The 23,464-nt window shown below is 38.8% G+C and overlaps 1 protein-coding gene across 1 annotated transcript; it reads left to right on the forward strand.

Annotated features, from left to right (window-relative positions):
• Nucleotides 1–4,800: 4,800 nt before the first annotated feature.
• Nucleotides 4,801–9,208, forward strand: LOC131669370 (neprilysin-2-like). The gene is made up of 9 exons (XM_058944201.1): nt 4,801–4,858; nt 6,126–6,188; nt 6,271–6,531; nt 6,603–6,814; nt 6,926–7,102; nt 7,221–7,715; nt 7,876–8,167; nt 8,240–8,490; nt 8,567–9,208. The coding sequence occupies exons 1-9, from the start codon at nt 4,801–4,803 to the stop codon at nt 8,903–8,905; spliced, it is 2,148 nt and encodes a 715-aa protein (XP_058800184.1). The 3' UTR covers nt 8,906–9,208.
• Nucleotides 9,209–23,464: the final 14,256 nt, after the last annotated feature.

A 23,464-nucleotide genomic window follows, 5' to 3' on the forward strand; every position in this document is an offset into this window, starting at 1 on the left:
CATTTTTGTCTCAATGATTCACCGCGCATATCCTGAAAAAAAAAAGCTTTCCGCATTTTTATCGAATTCCGTGCGATCTTTTCACAAAAAAAAGGAAGAAGAGCATCACACAGGATCGGCACGCGAAACGCAGCAATAACTCCCGATAAAAAAAGGAATCCTATATGCAACGGGGTCGTCAAGCTTTGAAAGAAAAACGCATTTTATTTACCAATAGAAACTCGGCAGAGCTTGCGCGCAACTCCCCCCCCCCCCCTCTCTCTCTTTCGCCTTCAAAGACGCGCGAACGTGAGCGTCACCTCGAGGGTCCAATTAGCGGCAGATATAGCTTTCTGCCACTGAGTGTCATCGCACGAGTTCCTGCTCTTTTTTTGTCATGCCGGCGACGACGACGCCGTCCCATTTGCATCCAACACTCGCCCTCGCGCGACTTTTTTCCCCATCCCAAATTGGTGCTATTATACTCAGTATATACTTTTATTTTTTCACGTAGCATTTCGTTTTGAGCATTCAAAATTTGGCTGACATTTTGGTAGGAGACGAACTGTTAGTTCGAATCTGGAGGGAAACAGAAGAAGAAAATAGCAAACAAAGTGCCAAAATAGGTGAGTCACACTGACCTACACAGTTCATTGGGTGCAATCGGATTAGCGAACAAAACTGACTGACTTCCTTATGGGACATACGTATTCCTCGGGAGCGCGCCTGCGTACGTTCTAGATACCGTCAATTGGATAATGTCCACAAAAATACTACGTTTGTCTTTACGAGTGTCGTCATTACATCGTTATTCAAACTTCTGCGCGCCGACATTTATAGCCCTGATTTTCAATTCAATGTTCAGGCTGATATACGCACGCATTCGTCGAGCGCGCGCCACGCTATCGTCAACAGATCTGCGACAGCTGGACTTATCGCGTTCGTCGCACTGCGCATCAGTGCATGTCGTAAAACCTCAAACAGTCCCAAAATATCGCGTGCGCGAGTTTATCATTTGACCGAAATCAGCACGTACAGCACTTACCCCCGTCGAGCGCTAAAATTAAGCATCCCGTCGTTTGCTCGCGGCATTGCAGGAAATTATCAGTGTTGCGATTGCCCCCCCCCTCCCCCCAAGCGGTCTGCTTTTACGATTCTTCCTATTCTCACCATAGCTACGTCGTCGTCGCGGCCTATTTATGAGCGACGATATTTTATTGCGATATTCGCGCGCAGAAGCGTCGCGTTTACAAAGAAGCGCGCGGCCTCGTTAAATATTTTACGCCCGAATAATCGGCCGCCACCTTCGTCGCTCTTTCTTCACTCTCTCTCGCTCTTTCTCTCTCTTTTGTATATTTTTGTATTCGCGCAGAAAAAGGACGTTAAAGATCGGAATCTGTCGCTAACCGTGCAGCAGCAGCAGCAGCAGCAGCAGCAGCAACGTTATATATGAAAAGCTTGAGAATGTTATTGTCATCGAAAAATTCAATTCCTCGCGTACGCAAGGGGAAAAATAGTTTGTTTGCGTCAGAGTTTTTATCGGTTTAAACGTAGGGGTTCTTGGAGCTTTATTTTTTAGTTTGATATAAATGAATGTGCGGTGATTTGATTAGTAAAAGAAATTATTGGAATATTTTTGATGTTCGTCCAGGATTGTAAAACAAAATTATTGTATACATTGATTTCCTTGCGATTTTTCGCATTTTGGTCTTCATTAACTAAGAATTCTTAATCAGCACTAATTCACCTGACTCTTTGATCCTCATAGGCACAAAAAAAGCATTTTTTAACGACTCCAATTGTATGTAGCACCAACAAAAGCCCAAAGAATAACCGCAAAGCCACCCAAAAACGAGCAGCTCTCGAGCAAAGTTAACTCCTGTATAGCGCTCGGAAAGCAGTAGGGACAAGTTTTGGTATAGGACAAGCAACAAATGACTCTAAAGCCACTTCTGTGCGCTAACTTCTATTCTTTCGCGAGTGGGGACCTGAGACGATTATTCGTTCATTTGTTGCCAAGCGCCGGCGACTTGGCGCGCTTTCGCACGAGATTCGTTGAATGGGGAGAGATCACTGCCTTGATTGAAGGCTATATGGACACGCAGCCAGATTTTCACGAGAAAGGACGGAGGACTTTTTTTCCTCTTGAGCCAATGCACTTGAACGGGGCAACCTACTTTCTCGATTTCAACTGGCCTGCTTCTGGAGTTCAAATGGCACGCACAAGGGATGGCATGCGTTGCTCTTGAACTTGGATTCATAATTCGCCACGTCCAAAATGACGATTGATATCTTTTGTGCTTGCGTGTGCTCGAGGTTTCGATGTTTTTGTGACAAACTGTTTTACTTCGTATTAGACAATATTTCGGCAAGATACAAACTATAGTTCTCTTATCGTTATAATCAATTTCTCCTGCGATTCAAGTCCAAGTAGAAACAATACGCTCCTATCACTATAGTCCGTTGATTAATTTTCACGTCTTTCGCCTTTCTCTCTCTCTCACACACATACCCGCACCCTCCTATCAACCTGACTAATGCTTTCCACCTTCAATGTGACCCAGGAATTTCGATCAATTGAGCGTTTGATGCAGTCGGTGAGCAACGACGGGTGTACAAAGTCGTATGTATTTACCAAGAAACTCAAAGACCAAGAGTCTCCTTGTCTGAACCCCTTGGTCGTTCATTCATCGTTGGTGTGTCACGACGATGAGCGATCGACAGGTGAGCCTCTCGGTCCATTTATCCGTTATTATTAATGAGCTTTTCCGCGCAGAGGAGGAGGAAGAAAAAATGATGAAACGAGGGTAATGATTTGCTTTTCTCCTCCGGCTTTTTGGCTGACTATATAGATTTTTCGGAGGGATGGGGCTGCAATTTTTCATACTATTTGCTTTTGTCGCTTGAATAAACGACGTGCAGGTGAGAGGCCTGGGAGAACACTTTTGATGATGAGGATATGTCCACTGAGCATACTTGTAATCCAGAAAAATTAAAGACAATTTATTTTTTTCATCTTTCACAGTTACATTTTTGAGCTACTCGAATTTATTTCAATTGAATGGAATTCGTTACTTTGGAGGATGATATTCGGGATGATAGGATTTCCAGTATGGTTGAAAATCGAAGGACTAGAAGTTTAAAACAAAGATTGGAAAGTGCTATTACCACCAAAAATCTACCGCAAAATCACAAACAAATTAGCTTCCTCTGTTCAGGAAAAAAGCCATCCCTCACCGCAGGTTAAGAAAGGAAAGAAAAAAACCCGTGACTTTAACTCCGCAATGTATATAATAGCCGGTGACTACGCGTCAAGCTGCGTTTCCTCCCCCACGTGATTTTCATTGCGTGTCCTCGGTCGTCAGCGCGCGCACACCTGCCCCTCAGTGGTACCAGCTGGACGCGTGAAAAAAGGGAGGAGCGGCCTGTTTTGCCAGGCGACCTCCTCCCTTGAGGCTCTCTCCCAGGAAAAATTTTTCTACGACGCAGCAGGCTTTGACTTTTGGAACTCTTCGGTGATGGATAATTGATTGATTTTTCTTCTTTTGGCAAAGGTTTTTCAGATTAATTAACAAATTGAAGCCGAAATAAATTATATGAACGGTATAGAGGGGAAAAATACAAAAAAAGTGCTGTAAATACGTGTATATTTCTGAATAAATGCTGAACGTTGCAATCGAAAATTGAATTTTCATCAATATAATGAAATTATTAGTATTTCTATTGATACCAGTAAGCTGCCATACGCAAGACATCCAGATGAAATTGGCCAAAATCTTACTGTAAAAATAAGACATGATATCCTCTAAGATCGATAATCTAATATCGTGGAAAGACAATGCGCTCAGCAGTTATGCGAACGTGGCAAACGTTGTAGTGTGGCAAATAATGAAACTGTGTAATAAAGACCGGTTTTCCACTCCATCGATTTCATAAAGATTAATTTCGACCGGTGTTCAAACTTAAATTTGCGTCAGTATTTTTCGAATGCTGACACGTTGATGGGGAACAAAACGAACTTGTTCATTCATTGAAATTGATACCAAAATGAGAACACTAAATAATAACTTAAAAAATATGCATTGAAAAAATAAAGTACTCACAAATTATATACATATTATAACAGTAAGAATATAATAGTAAACAATAAATAATTTTGATTAGTATAAAGAATTGCCAGGATAAAATAATCCTAATAAAAATGATTCATGTAAATATGCCAATATGTATAAAAGCTAAGTTACTAGATAACTTTTGTAATACATTAGCACTTTTCACTCCGAGTTTTATAAGTCTAAAATATTATTATGACATAAAAATTAAATATGCTCGAACTAATTGATATTTTTAGTTCCAGCTAATAGAATTTATTCATGTTTTTAGATGTTTCTTATTCTAGTCTGCTTATCAGCAACGTAAAAGCTGTACAAACATTTCATTCTAATAATATAATGGTCCAATAGTTAAATACGCACGGAATCAATATAAATCATTCAAAAGTCAATAACGAACTACGTAAAACATCACACGTCAATTACGAATAATAAAAGTAACAATATCAGATATTCGAATAGAGGGGAGATTTGAGTAGTATATAGTACGATGAACACGAGTTTTTTGTACTTGACAATTTTTTCTGGCAAATTTTTTATATTTTCAGAAAATATAAGTATTATTTATGACTTACTTATTTTTATCAGAGATATGAATACCGTAGAAACTTTTTTTACTTTTTAAATAGTACAAAAAAAACTTTCAATTCAAGATATTTGTGCAAGTTGAATATCAAATCTCTATATATGTGGATATAGAGAAGCAGCCATGATTTTACTATTTGCAACAATAATTACACTGACCGCAGCAGCTTCTAAAAGCATAGGTACGTTACTATTTACCCTGAATACTATAAAACAAATCCCCCTTTTATAAAAAAGAGAACCTGACAAAGTGACAAGTCAGTTAATTTGTGACCTGATTGGCCGAAAGATAGTCGGATGATTAGCTGTTGTGGACTACTCTGTGAGTGTGTGTGTGTGTGTGTCTGTGTGTTGTGTGCACGCGCGCGCGTACGTGTATGTTAATATATTCATGAAAAATTAAAGCAGATTTTCGTAGATAATAAAAATATTGGAAAAGTGCATCAGTATAGTGGGCATGAATTTAATATAAATTGAATGATTTAATCATATTAACCTCAAAATGAAAATTGACTGATACTTCAATAGAGAAATTAATTGAACATTGCTCTATGCAAAAGTTCAACTTCAAATACATAAAATAGGCAATAGAAGATAGATTATCATGATAAAATATTGTACAGCGACTTCACCTTTATTAAATTACGTAAAATATTAAAAAATTTTTTTAAAAACACAAAACCCCACGAACGTCTACCAAAGTATTATTTACAATGTCAGCTTATTGTCAAGGATATAATTATAGAGAAGTATGATATTTTTAGAACTTATATTACATTTTTTATCGTGTTCTGCAAACTTTTGAATCACAATTTTTCTACACAGAACTTCGGATGATAAAAACTTAAAACTTCATCGTTAACATTTTTAAATCATGAGTATCAACATAACTGCATATTTATTTACCAATAAATAATATTGTCCACTATATCTCATATCAAATGATGGAAATATTAAAATTTTTGAATTTTCAATTTTGTCAATAAACATTTTAATCTATATCCGTGCATTAAAATGAATGCGAAAAAAAATTTAAGTTGTCTTAACGTTAGTTTTCCCTCTATCTAGAAATATTAAACCAAACTATGTTTTTCATATCGCAAAATATACTTGAAATTATGATTTTACGTCCGTCGTCGAAGATTTATAAATTTTCGTAAGATCTCATATTATTATAATGCGATATAACACACCAATCTCTTCGTGAGTGAGATAATGGGCTCAATCTACTGATACACACTAACAAAATTTTTGCTAACTATACGCTATAATTTAAAGCTCGTTTTGCAATACTATATAGTAACACTGTATAGTAAATAATAAACTTCGACATTAGCCCATAGTGAACGCAAGTGTTATGCACTAGTCCATTTTGTACGTGGCATAACGTTTTTATATGTTGAATTGCAAATAATCATAAAATTATTGATGTATCTTACTGTATTACAGAAACTGATAAATTACCGATTAATAATGATGCGATATGTGAAACGCAAGCGTGTGTGCATGCGGGTAAGTTAAATTTTAAAATACATTTGTAGATGTAACTAATTGTACTTATTGTAATATAATTTTTATTTTTACATGTATGTAGCTTCGTTTATTCTTAAAAATATGAATACGAACGTCGATCCATGCGATAACTTTTATCAATTTGCTTGCGGTAAATTTGTAGAAGACACGATTATTCCTGACACTAAAGAGACTGTTGGCACTTTAGAAAATTTAGATGACGAAATAAAAAAACAACTTCATCTACTTTTACTAGATAAACTTAAAAAAAATAATTCAACAGATTCAGATGATTCAGTTCTCTCATCGATGAAAACTTACTATAGATCATGTATGGATACAGGTAACTTCATTAAATTTTATTTTATGACAGACACATTCAGATAAATCAACTAATGCACATAAAATCTATAGATAAAATAGAAGAAAATAGTGAAAAGGAATTACGTGAAGATTTAAAAGTATTAGGAGGCTGTCCAATATTGGAAGGTCAATATTGGAACGAAGCAAATTTCGATTGGAAAATATCAATGTATAATGCTAATAAAATGGGTTATAATACTAATCTTTTTTTTGAAATATCTTCTGAAGCTGATCCAGATAACAGTAGCAGGAATATACTCGAAGTAAGCTTTACCAAATTACAAATTATCAGAAAGAATTTATTTGTTTTCAAAATCAAGTCTAAACATTCAAAATTAAAAAAAAAATATTATTATGATCGCTTAATATTACAGATTGATAGTCCAAATACAGAATTGCCTTACGAAAGTTTAATTGATGGCAAAGACAATGAAGTTGTCCAAGGTTTTATGCAAATGGTCCTTAAGATTTTCAAAGTTTTAGGAGTCGATAAAAAACAAGCTGAAAAGGTAGTTGACAGCGTTGTGGATTTTGATATAGCTTTAGCAAAGGTATTTTTTACTCTATGTTATTAAAATGTATTGTCAAATATTATATTAATCAGACGATGTTATATTTCTACCAGACACAGAGTAAACATCTTGATATTTAATTTTTGATGAATTTTAGATTTCAATGCCAAAAGAAGATCGTCGAAATGCGAGCAACCGTAACAATCGTATGACTTTACAGCAGTTAGAAACTAGATACACTGGTATATCATGGACTGAATTTTTTAATGAAATCTTAGCACCGTATGCCCACGTTGATCAGGACGAAGAAATCATCGTAGCTGATCCCAATTTTTTAAGAAGTTTACCTAATCTTATTGAGAAAACTCCAAAACGCGTACTTGCTAATTATATATGTGTTCGTACAATTTCTCAGACGATCGAATTCATGGGAAAAGAACTGTCGAGCATTGTACATGAAGGCAATATAGAATTTGGTGGTGCCGAAGTACAGAAACAACGTAAGGAAGTATGTTTTAAAAATTTATACCAATGGTTTTATCCAGCTATTGGTCGGCTCTACGTCAAGGATTACTCACATATAAATGCAAAAAATGAGGCAACTAATATAGTATATAATTTGCGTGATTATTTACATCACATGATTGAACAGGTTCGTTTAACAAAGTTTATTATTTTCAAGCTCTACCTACCTCTCTTCTAATTATTCTATTGTTATTATTGTTTATTGATATTTTACTTACAGTCATTTTTTATATATAAGACACACTCACGTGAAAAAATACCATGCTAAAAGAATAATTTAATTGCAGACAGATTGGATGGATGAAGAAACAAAACTTATGGCATTAAAAAAACTGAACACCATGAAATCGAGTGTTGGTTATCCAGTGGAACTTGAAAACGATAAAAATGTAAATGAATACTACCGTACCCTAAAACTATATTCTAAAAGTTTTCTCAGATCTGAATTGACTTTAAATCAGCTATCAAGAAAAAGAATATTTTCGCGCCTCAGAAAACCAGTAAATCAATTTGATTGGATAACTTACAGTGATATAGTACAAGCAAATGCCGTCTACTACTTTAGCAAAAACAGTTTCGGTACATCTTCAATTAAATATTAACGATTAAATTTTAAAAGATAGTGTTATATTTATTATACCATAATTATAGCATTACCAGCTGGAATCTTACAAGGACACTTTTACGATAGCAACAGACCAAATTATATAAACTATGGAGCCATAGGATCAATTATAGGTCATGAAATGAGCCATGCCTTCGATGATGAAGGAAGTCAATATGATGAAAAAGGAAACTTGTTTAACTGGTGGAAAAATGAAACGAGACAAAAATATTTGAAAAAAACAGAATGCATTGTTAAGCAATACAGTAAATACATTGTGAAAGAAGTTAATAAGACGGTACGTAGACAACAAATGATTTTGATTCTAATTGTTATGAAAAAGAAAATAATTGAAAAGGTTAATAACGTTTAAGGTTGACGGAGATGATTCGCAAGGTGAAAATATCGCTGACAACGTTGGTTTAAAAGCCTCTTATTTGGCTTACATTGAATGGTCAAAAAGGAATAGCAAAGAATTTCGCTTGCCAGGCCTACGTTATACACCTCAGCAGATGTTTTGGATCAATTTTGCAAACAATTTCTGCTCAAAATCTCTATTAAAAAAATTAAAAATTGATCTTGATTTTGACCCTCATCCGCCGATGGAGTTCCGAGTTATTGGAGCCGTGTCCAATATGCCAGAATTTTCGCAAGACTTTAAATGTCCTTTGAACTCGCCTATGAATCCTGCTAAAAAATGCTCATTTTGGTAGATAGATAATTCAACTAAAATATTAGATTTATTGTAATTCGTTGTAACTCTATAGATAACAATATTTAATATTCTTATAAAAAAGTTAAATGACACCAAGACTTAATTCGTGTCTGAAATATCAAATAATATTGTTTTATTGATTAATTACCCCACAATACCTAAAAAAAAGTAAAAATTTAAATCAAGACTAATACTTGAAGAGTAATAAATCTTGAAAATATTACACTGCTTCGAAGTTATAGTAAACGAACCATAGCTATCGTCAATATAGGTATTATAATACTCGGATAAGAAATGCATCGTAACGTCCGGACACTATTAACGAAGATACAAAGGAAAACATTTATCTGTTGAGTCACTTCTCTAGAGACATTTTTTGTTGTTGACTCTTTCTATTCTTTTGTAAATAAAAATAATTCATTAGGTTTTTCTTTCGTATATCGAAAACTAAAGTCACTTGATTTTTGTAACGTTATGTAAAATAAACACCTACAGAAAATACATTATACCTTTACAATCTAATAAGTATCAATCTATTGTTATAAAAATAACAATACAATTTATATTTCCTAACTTACGGTTTCAAAATCATCTATCAATATTGAATAAAAGTACTCAAATATCATACTTTATATATATAATTATCATTACTACTAGAATCAAGAATAAAATACTTTCTAAATAAAGCATTGTCTGTTTATCCTAAAAAGTCAGTGAAATAGGAAGCCTCTCAGAAACTCATAAATAAAAATCATCAAAGATTATAATGGCAGTAGACGTGTTTGCTTCACGGCTGCACAGTAGCTAGAAGATGCAGACAGGTGTCACTTCTCTGCAAATACAAAGCCAAATAAGCGAGCTGTAAGCAGGCATACAGAAAAAGTAAAATCGTATCCTCAGGTCTTACACATTGACTTCTATTTTATTCCCAAAATAAATGGCAGATTTCTTGGCACAGTGCTATGGATTGGGATATTGGAATTACAGTACTAATGTTCTGATGACTTATTTCTAGGTTATTACATTTGTCAAGAGTATGAAAGACTTCGGTATGATTTTTAATCATTGGAGAAATTTTCACTTATTTTATGAGTACAATTTTTCAAGTAGTTGTTATTATTACTTTGTTTAAACCTATAACGATAAAAAACTTAACGAATTACATGATTAATAAATATACACTATGAACGATCCGATCTCATTGAGTCCCAATAACAATAAAGTAAAAAATCACTAAAATACCAATACTGTTTTGTAAAATTGACAACAAACCCACTGATAAATGTTAGCTTTAACATTTATAAACACAATCTAAGTCCATCATGCTGTGATAGTATTGTGTAAAAATGTTCCAGGAAAGCGGGTCGCGAGCCACGCCACGGGGTTTCGTGTCCAGAGGTGTGAATGAATTCCTGGTACCCGTGGGGGTAATTGCAGGTAAACCGCGCCTGTCACGATTTATATTTCCGTTGCCTTTTTTGGCCGGTTTTCTTAGCCTTTTCTCTTCTTCTTTGGTCGTTTTCCTTCCAAAGTGAGCAATAAAAATCAAACAAGTATATGCTTCGAAAAAAAAAAAAATAATAAAGCCGCAAAAGCTGTACAATATTTCCTTCCGATAAGATCGTGTGATGTGGTTGATTTCGAGATATATCGCTATTTGTTTAATGGGTGACGGGCTTCTGGTGGAGGTTTCACACTTAATAAAAGTTCTGATTCGGTACGACGATGTAATCGAAAGATATGAACATTTAAAGATTACAATCGATAGACACAAAATGGTGTCCCACGTTAAAAAGAAGTGGAATATTTTATTCGTAATTATGCAAATACGTAATTATTTGACACTAACATTTATCACGACGATGACAGTTTGGGATCACCTTATAGAGATAAATTTTATTTCTCGATCGGTCGATCGATGTATTTTAGCTGAATTGAAATGTTCGAAGCTAATTCAAAGAGCTCGCATCGTTTTACTATAAACTGAAATTGCAGCTTAATAGTGAAACTTCATCCTTTGAACACTCGATACTCACGTCAGTCAAGCAGCAGCATATAAAACGTCCAAAAATGGATTTCCCGAGCGCATAGCGATCCGCCCACACGTTCATCTCGCTCTCTCGAGAAAGAGAGTGCGAACGGATTTCGTAGTGCATTGTAGCTAAATCCGGCTCGCGAAGAAGGAAATGAGCTGCCCGCGAGGATGACGCGCGAGAGAGCCCCGATAGTTTGTAGGTTAGAGCCTCTCTGCTCGACGTCTCGTTTCCTGCCGATGACCCACTAGACGGCCCTAGTTCGCTGAAATCGGCTCTACTTCCTCTTGTTCCTTTTTTTCCTTTTTCTGTTCACCGCTTCCTGATCAGACCACGTTGACATCTTTATTTATTAGGAAAATTGAAAAAACAATACAAAGAAGGTAGATGGTTTTTTCGATTACTGGAAACGATAGTAAAGAATTTAGAAATAAAAATCCATCAATTTCGAATAAGAATTTCAAAATGCATCATACGATATAGTATCTTGTCAATAACTACCGCGACATGAATTCAGTACAAATCAGGCGAGAAAATCGTTTCATAATTCGCGTTACTATCATCTAGTTTTTATTTGAACTATTCGATAAGCTTAACAAAGCTCTCTCGACGTTGTGCTCGTAAATCGTAGGTGTAAATAATCCTGGAAACAACAGCAGCGGTGGAAGCGAAATACAGTGTGCGAAAGCTCCGCATACAAGCACATCGACATTCAACTTCTCTGCGTCGCGTTCGTCATACAAAAACTGTCAGAAAACATGAAAACTCGGCTATATAGGAAAACTAAGTGGTCGGTCGTTCGTCGCGAGGGATTCCGCAACAGGCTTGCTGCTACGGGGTGGCTGAATGAGTGACCTTGATAAAACACGCGAGACAGAGAGAGAGAGAGAGAGAGAGAGAGAGAGTCAGAGTGAGAGGGAAGCCGTTGAGCCGGAGAACAAAGAGACTCTGTTGTCCTTTGTCGGCCGCGGAAAGAGAGAGAGAGAGTATAGTATCCCCACCCTCTCACTCTCTCTCTCTCTCTCTCTCTCCTCTCTCTCGTTGACGATCTGCTTCCCAGTGTAACGGGGTTAAAATTGTGCGCGCACTTGTCTTTGCGACTGCGATGCCCCTGCTTTTTTATGTTCTCTCGACATTCGCGTGTACGGTTTTTTTAATTACTTTTCAAGGTCCGTGAGGATCGATGTATGGGTATCACTGTGCGTGTACGTGGACGTGTGAGTGTTTTAAAATTTTGTTAGACGAATTCTATTCATCAAGAAGCTTTGTTGTTGTGGTTTAGTTTGAAACTATTAACTTATGCCAGTGTTGCAATTATTCCGAGCACAGTGATTATAAATGTTTGATTATTTTCCAGCTGCACAACACAGTCGGCAATGTATTATTCAACTTGCCGATGGAATGGTGCTTTGAAAGCTCAATGGAAAAAGTTCATACCTACGCAAATCATGAATAATCAACAGCATACCGCTAATCCACAACTTGCAAAACACGCTATTATAAACCGATCGTACTTATTTTTCGCTCAAATAAATAGCAAGCTGCCGTTTGTAGAAACCGCATCCCACTACCAGCCTTCAAATAAAAACAAAGGAAATAAAACGCGAATACACTCTACGACGATGTTTTTGGGAAATTCAAATAAGCGTGAGCTGCTATGTACAGCGAAAATACTCCACTCGAGATTTCTCTGCGTGTCGTGCTCTCCCCGCTTGTTTTTCAATGAAACCTTGGCGTACAAAAAGGAAGCCTGCACAGTGACACCTGGACCAGATTTTTCGGGGTCACTCTTAATCGTAGGTGGCGTGAAGCGACCAAAGAAGCGGGATTCTTTTAAGACGGGATCCCTTAAAATCCTCAACGGGGGCCTCCCTTATGCGCACCTTGGCCTCACCTTCCCAAATAATGCTTTATTCCTCCGCCTTTGCTGCTGCTGCTGCTGCTGCTGATGCTCTTCATATGTACAGTCCGTGTGGAAAATCGACGATTTATGTTTGGGATTTTCGCTTTATTATTCAAATTGCAATTATGAACAGTGAATGTTTGTTATAAAAATTAACGTTATTTCTTATGAAAATATAAAAGAGGAATAAACTTAATGTTTTTAAATTATTGTTACTAAGAATTGAGTAAATTTATTGTGTCCTTCGGCTTATTCAGATTTTATGAAGCTCTTACCAAATTGTGTCATATAATTTTTACACCTTCTCCTCAAATATAAATAATAACTATTGATAATATTTTGAATATTTCTTATTAGAATTTCCAAGCAATGACTATTAAATTTTTTATAAATAAGCAAGTGTTCAACAAGCTTTCAATAATTGTCTGTGTAAAATATCGCAACATTAAAAAAGTGAAAGGGCGCTAAAGACTTTTCATAATGTACCACTTACTTCGAAATTGTCTAAATTATCTACAAACTAGTTTCATAAAAATAAGCTTTTAATGAATTTTTTAATTGGTGACGCAGCTCGATAAGCCGTCTGTTCATAAGCAGTTAATGTTTCTAGAAATTATTCGTAAATCATTCAAATAAAACATACGAAAAAAATCGAAGCTTTGAAAAAATTTTGGGTCGGATGATACAGTCGGTGAGCCAATAAAAATAGCGCTCTGGGTCCCCGCGGGTATAGAGAGGAGAGAGAGAGAGAGAGAGAGAGAGAGAGAGAGAGAGAGAACGTCGTGAAGGAAAATAATCTTTGTCGCAACGGTGCGTGCGCCTCGCGCGTACGACACGCGCACGCTAGTAGGAGAGCGACACAGGCACACACCTGGCGTTTTTTGAGTTCCCTTCTCTTACGTCTTATAACCCTCAACCCCATTGTGTCGTTTCATTTCCAACGACGATGGGCTTTGTGAGCCACGCGCCTCGGACCGACGATCGACAAGACTTTATCTTCATCTTTCTCTCTCTCTCTCTCTCTCGCTCTCTCTCTCGCGTGCGATGATTTTTATGGCTTTTAGATTCTCCGAAGCCACCGTAAATTTCATCGATCGCGCGCCGACAGCGATTAGCTTGGCTGCTGCTGCTGCTGCAGGAGCAACGCGTGGGCCGATGACAATGGCCGAAATGTACGATTTCGATGGGGCTTTTTTCATTCTCCTACTTTGTTGCTTTCTTTTTAATCGCCCGCATCATTTTTATTATGTAGCTATTTCTTTTGACGATGGTAAAAGGGAAGCAATTGGAAAAGTTGCTATGTATAGATTTATGCACGCCCGTTCGATGATTCAATCATTTTGATTAAAATAATTGACATCGACGTCATTTTACACACTTTCAAGATTTAAAACAATATCCGAACATTGGTCACGTCAACGAGCATGCAGTAAAGGTGACAAAGTCATTCAAAGCATTATTACGTGTGCGAAAAAAATTGAGAATCAAGAATCACAAGATCCGAATGAAACATAAAGTATAAGCTGGTGAACCCATCTTTGCAAAAAAGTGAACGAACATTCACCTCTATCATGCAACATTAGAGAGATCCACGGTCTCGCGAACAAAATGAAATCCCTCCGTAGTCGAATCACAATCTTCCCCCCTCCGTGAAAACTTGTCGGCTCTACCGTTGCGCGGCAGCACCGATCAGTAGAACTGAGGGTTGAGGGTGGAGAGTCGCGCGTCTGCGCGCGAGAGTTCTCTGTACGCGCCACCCCTCTATTGATTTTACACAAGAGAACTGGACTGTTTATGCACTCTGGGTCTATGCTCTCTCTCTCTCTCTCTCTCTGTGTGAGTGGCCATTGCGGGATGATGCTACGTAGCTCGCCGTCGATTTCCCCTTTTTTCGGCTGCTCGTTATTCCAATGTCTATTGGCCTCGGCGATAATTATTATATGAACGAAAACATTATTTCGCGCGTATACGCAACCAGCTGCCTTGATTAATTTTTTAGTTGGCTATTTCCAATGCGCGACCGCCGCAACGTGGGAAAAAGCGCTGTAATTAAAATTTTAATACTGTGGAAACAGATGTGACCGTGCGTTGCGTTTGCTTTTCATTTATTAATTACGCGGTTCAATCCGCTCACCAATCTTTTTCTCTCTTTTTCTACTGTCGGGCATTTTTAATTTGCCATCGCCGTCTATACTGAACTGTCAGCGGCGAAAATTTCTTTTGGCTGATTCGATTAAGATTTGCTTTTTAATGCTACCGCAAGCAAAAAATTCTGGTTGGTTTTATACTTAGCCAATATAGCGAATTTAGTAAAATGCATTCAATTACCACACAAACTGTGCAGGGCAACTTTGAAAACATTGAAGGTTAATCGCGTCGAAATCCCTCTCTAACTCGACGCCCAAAATAGTGAAACTTAGTGAAACGAACAAGCAGAACTTGGCATACGTGTATCCAGCAACAACAGTGAAAGAAATTGCAAAACAGCAGTAAAAAAGTATAGGAGCTACAGCCTAGCGAGTAGTCTACGTCTCTCGTCAGGGTGTAAAAGCAGAGAGAGAGAGAGAGAGAGAGAGAGAGAGAGGGAGCTCGCAGCCACTCGGTGGTCCCCAACTAGTTCAAGTGGCCGGTGTGCAGCGCAGTAGTAGTCGTAGTAGTAGTGGCGGTGGCGGTGGCGAAGGAGTGTAGTACTCGAGAGCATTTGCGGTGGTTTGGCGGCAGCAGTTCCCTGCTGCTCTTGAGAGGCCCCATATGATACCCACCGTGATAATCCGGCGAAAAAAAGGGAAGGGAGGGGGATTGAAACTCGCTGCATGCAACCACTCTGCTCGCTAAAGAGCGCGGCGAGCGTTGAGCTTTGAATTTTCAAGTGCTTGGGCGCCAATTTTTTCTTTGCGATGCTGCGCCGGAGGCTATTTGAGCATATTATGTGTGGACAGTCGACGTTATTTCGATGACTCTTTTTTCCTTGTCTGCAGTTTGTTTTCTGCAGGCCACTGCTTCTAGTTATGGAAAATAATTATACGTTGCTGTTGATGATCTAAGATCTTTCCGCGGCAAATTTGCGATTCAAATATGTACACGATGCCATGGAATCATGCTTGTTGATTCGATACGCATGCTATTATCCCACTCAATGCAATGTTGTCGAAATATTGTAAACATTTTTCACTGAGTGCATGTTTATTGAATTTATTTTACATTAGGGATTCGTCAATGATTACTTGTGTATTATCTATTACAAAAAGCTGTAAACAATTCCACTTTAGCAACAGTATTAATTAATTCTAGGTAAATAATAAGACATTCGTTGCTATATAGGTCCCTCTGCATCAATGATTTTCAACACACTATAAAGCCGTGTTCTAAACACTCAACTTTCACACCCGAATTCTCGAAATAATCCTCCCAATATCACATCGCACCCCTCATTAAAAAAAAGAGAAGAGAGTTAAGAGAGATCGTCGCTCGTTAAAAAAAGAAAGAAAAGAGAGAGAGAGAGAGAGAGAGAGAGAGAGAGAGAGAGAGAAGAAATGGCGCGCACGCGAATAACAAACCCTACGCTGACTGGGTGGTTGGTTGGTGATGCACGGCTGGGCGATTTTCGATTCCTATGCGCGGCAAAAGGTTAGAGGCATCAGAAGGGGGTCGAAGAAGAAAAAAAAAGAAACGAGAGCTTTTGCGGACGCGGAGAGAGCAAGCGAGCGCGCAAAAAAATCTGCTAAACCGCAGGGTAGGAAAATCAGGCGATCCACTTGTGAGCCGAGAGAACCGCACTATCTCTCTCTTTCTCTCCCTCTCTTTTCATACAGGCTCTCTCTCTCTCTCGCTCTCTGTCTGTCTGCTTACTTGCTTGCTTGCTTGTTCCTCTTGTACGTCTTTTTCTCTCTTGCGGTTTTGCGAATATTTTTGTTGGCGTGCGCATCGTTAGCTCGCGCGTACTTTCTCTCTCTCTCTCTCTCTCTCTCTCTCTCTCTCACTCTCTGCTCAAATAGGCGGAAAGGATTTTCCACGAAAATAGAAAGAGAAAACTGTTTTTACGCAAAATTTTACGTGTGGGCGTGTAGGGGTTTCGATAATTTTGATGCTAAATATATGCGGCGAAATGCATAATAAGTGTAAAAACATCGACAAAATAAGTCGCAAATACATCGATTCACATGAAAAGATTATTGATCCATATTCTAATAATGTCACCAATGAGAAATTTAATTTTAAATAATTTAATACTTTTCGAACATTAATAACAAAAAAACTTTTACATTACGATAAATATATTGAAATCTAATTGTTTAATATAGGCTTTTGAGTTTTCACACTGAACGGTGCAAGCAATTTTTATCTCAACAATCAATTCATTAACTTACACAATATACGATACTTGGATTTTATTTGAGATTGACATTCAGTTGCTTTTAAAATTGATTTACCGTAAAAAGGAAAAAAACAAAGAAACGGTCAATCCGAATAAAAACAAAAGAAAAATAACCGAACAAACTTCACCTCCACGACGAAAATAAAAAAATCAAATACACATAAATCCCAAAGCCACCCTACCATCAAAACCCTCACACATCTCGAAAGCTTTAAGCTCTCCTTCAACCACGACTACGGCGCATCCATCCTCTCTGCAAGCAGCGAACCGGCGTGTATACGATAATGACGCGTCGTTGGAGAGGATTGTGCGCGTCGGGCAAAATATTCGGCTTCAGTGCACTCCCACACTACACGCGCGGGCAGAGAAAATGAATAATCAGCCGCGTTCACTTTAATTTTTTTTCCTTTTTTTCTTTTTGTTTGAATCGCACATGCGACAAGTATTTCTTTTTATTGTTCGTTCGCGTGCGCATACCTGTGCGCGCGCATACACTCTCAACGAGGTGTCGAGGAGTTTGATGACGGGGTTTTGCTCGAGTGTTATGCATGTCGTTTAACGGGCGCGTGACACGCGCGATGCTTATTCGCGCTTTCGAAATCTCTTTGATATACACCCAAGTTTTGCTTCTCCGCATTTCACGAATAAGTCTGTTGGCGAGCGACGGGGAAACGAAAAAGTCTAACAATCGCAATATTGGAATCACAATATTGGAAAACTCGCCAAGCCGTGATAAGCAAACGCCTAGAAGAATCGCGTAGAGCGCTAGTCGACCTTGCTGTCCGCCAACGCCATTGCAATAACGTCGCCCGGCGAAGGTCGCTCATAACATGTAAAACAGCGGGATTACGGCGGATAATAACGCGTATGCGCGTCTCTCCATATACTCCCGCATGCGCGCACGCAGCGAGCGACGGCCGATATGTGAATAATAACCAGCGCAAAAAATAGGCAACCGAGCCAGCGATCGTAGCCCCTTTCGGTGCTGAGGACCCCTGCTGCCTTTAATATCGCTTTATTGGGAGCCTACCAAAAGCTCAAAGCCGGCGTCGTGCATCGTCATCGCGCGTTCTGCAATGTGATGTATATACTTCAGGTGCGTTATACATCACTTTGTATATATATATTGCTGGGAATAGACATATCCAAGGGACGAAATATAATATGCCTTTGAATATTCATTTGGATAAGTGGATAGCGGTTGAGGCTAGATGAAACCCTTGACGCTAATTTTGGGCCCTTCGGTTTCATAATTAATGACTCTGCAAGGTTTTCGACCTATGACTTTCAGTGCATAATTTCTAGTGCTCGGCATTGTGGAAATCACCAAAAATCACCATTTTTCCGGAATAATTTACTATTCATGTGGTTTTTCGCCACTTCATTCAATTAGTCTGCGACAGTCGATACTCTCCAAGATTTCAGATGCAGATGTTTGATCGCAATAAGAAAATTCTCCTAGATACAATGTCATTAAATAAGTGTCTCATTAGCGTGCAAATAAAATTAGCTCAATTCACATTGATTTTTCCCCTCTCGACAGTTCGCCAAACAAGTCATGGCACTGAATATTCACAGTGTTATAGCATCTCCCCTTAACAAAACCCTCGTCGGCGTAAAACGGTAGTGCAAATCTCTCAACTCGTCGCGGTCGCGCGCGCATGATTTTACATAAATTTGGCGGGAGAGTGGCTCTCGACCCAAACAACAATAACAGCGTGCGATCCTCTCGTAATAATAGTTTCGTCGCCGTATGCGCAAACCTCTTGCTCTTTCTCGAGGATACTTGTGTATGCGCGCGCGCGCGCGCGCGTGTGTGTGTGTGTGTGTGTGCATGTGACCGTACGTATGTACTACGCCCTCGCTCCCGTGTAACAATGCGCGACAACTTTTCAATGAGGTCTCTTGTTTGCCTGCCCATGAAGTTTTGGCTGAAATTCTTATTTTTATTTGGATAGTTGACATCAAGTGCATTTTTACGTATCAGATAATTTGTAATTATTTCGTCTTACTCAATAGTAAACGTCTTTGAATTATTAATAATTTTGCAAACTTACGTTGAACTTCATTACGTTGAATCGAACGAAAGAGTGAAATAGTAAGTTAAATAAAATAATCATGCAATGAACTAATCGAGTCTCAACGTTCAATTGATCAGTCTCGTGTACTAGTCTTTGATTACAGCAACAGTCGAAATTAAAAAAGCAAGAGTACAATCTTTGCCCTACCAAGCCCAAAACACTCACACCCAGCTCCAGCAATTTAATAATAGGTCTGACAAAATTATACAGGAAAGTCACGTGTACAACAAAACGCCCATCCAACTTCCTCCACAAAAAAAAAAGGTTCAACACAAGACAATAGCAGCAATAAAAGCTGGACCTCGAGAAAGAATCTCTCCCCTTGGTGTGTTTTGACGTGGCGCTCCGCCCGCGCGGGCAGCATTCGCACGCAATCGCGCTATTAAGTGCATTAGCGTTCCCGTTTTAATGCCTCGATCGCCGAGAGAAACGAAGGGCATGTCGGCGATCTAATTTCGAGAGACACGTGCTGATCCCCCGTGGATACTTTAAAGTTTCGCACGAGAACTATCAGCTATACAACACTGATTGGATGTAATTGATTGTCGGTGAAAGCTGCAATCCACGGCGGAATATTAAGAAACTCAACACCTCGTTTAAAACATTACGAGTAGCGTACGCATAAAAAGACGACAAGAGCAGAGAAACGTTAGTATCGAGCAAACCAGATTCTCCAAGTTTGCAAGGGAGAAGCCCACGCACTGCAGCGTTGTTCACATCGATGAGCTGTCAATTATAGTGACGGGCGCGGGCCCGTAAACAAAAGAGCAGCAGCCGAGAGAGATTGTTAACTTGATGAATGCACGGTGACTTTTGTAACTTGGCGTTCGGTGGTGAGAGGCCAAATAGGCGTTTCACGTTTATTGCCTCCTTTTTTCTTTTGGACGTGCTAATTAGTGACGTGTGTCGTTATCATTTGTGACTGAGCGCCGGCGCGGCTTCTCGATTGATTATTGATTTCCGGCATCCGAATATAATTGGACGCGGATCATGCGCGCGAAAAAGCAACGTACGGCGTGCGATCGTAGAGAAAAAAGAATTTCTAGAATCTTAATTTCCCACAGAATTTCGCGATGCAAAGAAGAAACAATCGACTCGGAAGGTCTTTGAGTTTAGTGATGCATGGCTTCGTAATAGCCGCCGCGATACAAGCCAGCTTACAACTTCAAGTGAGAGAGGGGAGAGAGATTCCGCGACTTGCAAAGATTTATTGCGACGCCCCCCTCCGGTGCGTTGCAATGCCGTTGCCGGATTCTCGCGGATATTCCCCAGTTTGTCCTTATAAATAGCTTCTATTAATTGACCTGACATCCTGTGCTTTTAGGGGCTATTGCCGAGAAAGATACAGGAGGAAGAGGACAAATGTTTCCGTTTTGACGAGAGCGACTAATTTCTTTCCTTCTCGCGACGTAATGAGTGTTCGCTTTTGGAAATTAATTACGGTAGGTAATGTAGATGACAAATCTGATTCGTGTGCTGAACTTCAATTGTGATTTATATATCTGTTAAATATACATGGATCTCGAATAATAACCGAATATCGCAAGTAACTGAGCGCAATTATTTATGCGTATTTCATCGTGTGCATTATAAATTATAGTAGGAAAGTCATGAAAATACAAGCATATTTCTTCGGATTGAAGGCTTAATTGCAGGCAAAATTTTGAGCAAACACACGCAAAAGCACTTGGCAACGCTTCTTGTTCTCGCTTAAATTTATGAGGTCCATTTATGATAAAAATGAGTCTAGATCGAGCGCTCAGACCAGACCATTACAATTCTGAAATATTGCGAGTAAATAGTAGTCCATCTTCACGGACCACCCAGGTGTATGTATACCTATCCACCCCATAATGCTCCACGTGCGCGCTCGTTAACGGCGATGAGATACTGCCGAGGGTCGCAGAGAGACAGTTGGCCCGAACGCAGACGAAAATACATTTTGCTTTCTTTATCGATTTACGATAGTTTCAACGAAGGGTTTTAGGATATACCGATAAACCGTTGCACGAGTACAAGAATGGCTGCGAGGTGAGAGCGGTGGCAAATGTTTTATCGTGCAATTATCAAATTGCTTCTTTCATTGTCACCAATTCATAGAAGGAATGATATTTAAACAGCGTGCTTTTTTCGGTGCACGACACACGTGAAATAAAAATAAGACGAGTGCTTAACGATAAAATCCTATCGGCAAATACCGTGATATTCCATCGCGAGGCTGTCCCCCCTCCCCGCCTCACCATCGCCCATTCAAACGCACAAAGACAATAACTCTCCAATACATGTGCATAATAATCCCAGCTCGCGTCGAGAATAATGAGACGCAATGCATTCGTGCATTCGTGTGATTGAAAAAAAAAAAGAAAAGAACACGGGCTAATCAATCTACCTCTCACGATTGAAAAAGAGGCAAGTGCGCACATAACAATCCCTCGCGGAGGGTGTAAGGAGAAAAAAAACAAAGAAAAATTCAAGCGAACCATGAGAAAATTGTGCGGGCGGCCTGGCTCCTCGAAAGCGCGAAGCCGTAAAAAGCTTTAACGCGCTCTCAAGTGGTTGCACGTCCTAGGGGAATTTTCGGGGTTGCGAGCGTAGGCAAGGCTATATATTGCCTCGTTATTTTTATTTAATCGAGTCTCGACGGCATTGTTGGGCCTTCAAGGCTTATCAATTGGCGTCTGGCACGCGAGTAAGAGAGAGGCTTAACTGCTGTATATAATTCTACGTGAAGTAGGAAATTAATTTCGTTTTTCTCTCTGTCTCGCTCTGTCTATGTCTCGTTCTTCGGAAGGAATTTGAGAGAAATGAGCTCATCTTATAAGCGTTAACATGTTGAAAAATGAAGTTATAAGCATCATAATAATTATTCTGCATCTCCATGAAGAAATCAAGCATTTCTTTACTAGTAGAAGAATAAAACTCAGTCCCTGAGAAAGAGCTAGCCTGTTGGTGGCACTCTGCCAAGATCACGCTGTAGTCCAAGCCATAGATGAGGGTAAGTTCGATTTGCAAGTTGCCAAATCATGTAGAATTGTGCCGTGTCATTGACTACTGGTCGTGCGCATAGCCACCGGTCGATGAGGGAAGCACGTGGTCGAGAAGGAATTCATGCTGCCCGGAGTGTAGAGATGACGCACGTGGCCTCCAGTTGATGGTGCTGAGACCGCAACAGTGTGCAACAAGGGCGCTTTTGCGGTCTGCGAGTAGAACCTGCAAAAAGTTAGCGCCTCCGACTGTATATAGCATGTTGGCAGCACCTACAAGGACAGGCACTTTGGCGAAATGCTTCGGACCACCCTCATACTCGTTGCTCTACGGAGGCTTTATATATTAAGTGGGTAGACATTCAGTAGACTTGCGCTTTATGAGCAATTTTATTCGAGCATAAATATGAATTTATTCGAGAATTACTATTGTGACAAGACAGTTATTCTTAGTTGAACCATGCTAACAATGCTAACGATAATAATGATTAAGTTGAGCGAAGATACGTTCGATTGAAGTGTCGAAGGTGACGAGTTCATCACGATGGGGATCCAAACCCTAGCGACCAATGCGCGAAGCTCTGGGACAAACCAAAAGCAGTGTACATTTTTACCCACTGCTTGCTGATTTTTCTGATTCCAGTGCATTTTGAAGTATAAATGATCGTTTTTCTATTCATTTAATTTTAGAAGTGTGCGTAACTTATTTGCTTTGGCCGCAAATCAAATTAATAAATAAACATTTAAACATTCCTTCTTTCAAAATATTTTTATTATTATTAGCATAAAAACGTTTTAGTGAAACAGCAATATATAAGCGATAATGCGCAAAATTGGCATTGTTTAAAATTATACAAAAGATTATACGTGTAGACGCACACAACACAAGGTTCCAAAGCAAAAACACACAAGGTTTCCAAAAAAATTGACTTCAGATACGCGGCATTTTACAAATAAATTTGGAATACGAGGCGAAATTAAACCTCTCCCCGTCCGTTCTCATTTATCACCGTCATTTTTGATGAAACAATCAACTGGACTTCCTAGAACCACAATACTCATCTCACAGTCCATTAACACAAATATTTTTAAAAATGTCGCAGGCGCAATGAAAAAAGAAAGGATGAAAGAACTCCCAATCGCAGTTGTCGATAGCAAAGTTACATATAGCAAATCGGAGC

Source organism: Phymastichus coffea, unplaced genomic scaffold (genome assembly GCF_024137745.1).
Source record: "Phymastichus coffea isolate CEN01 unplaced genomic scaffold, Cenicafe_Pcof_1.1 PCOF00092, whole genome shotgun sequence".
In the NCBI taxonomy this organism is placed as follows: domain Eukaryota; kingdom Metazoa; phylum Arthropoda; class Insecta; order Hymenoptera; family Eulophidae; genus Phymastichus; species Phymastichus coffea.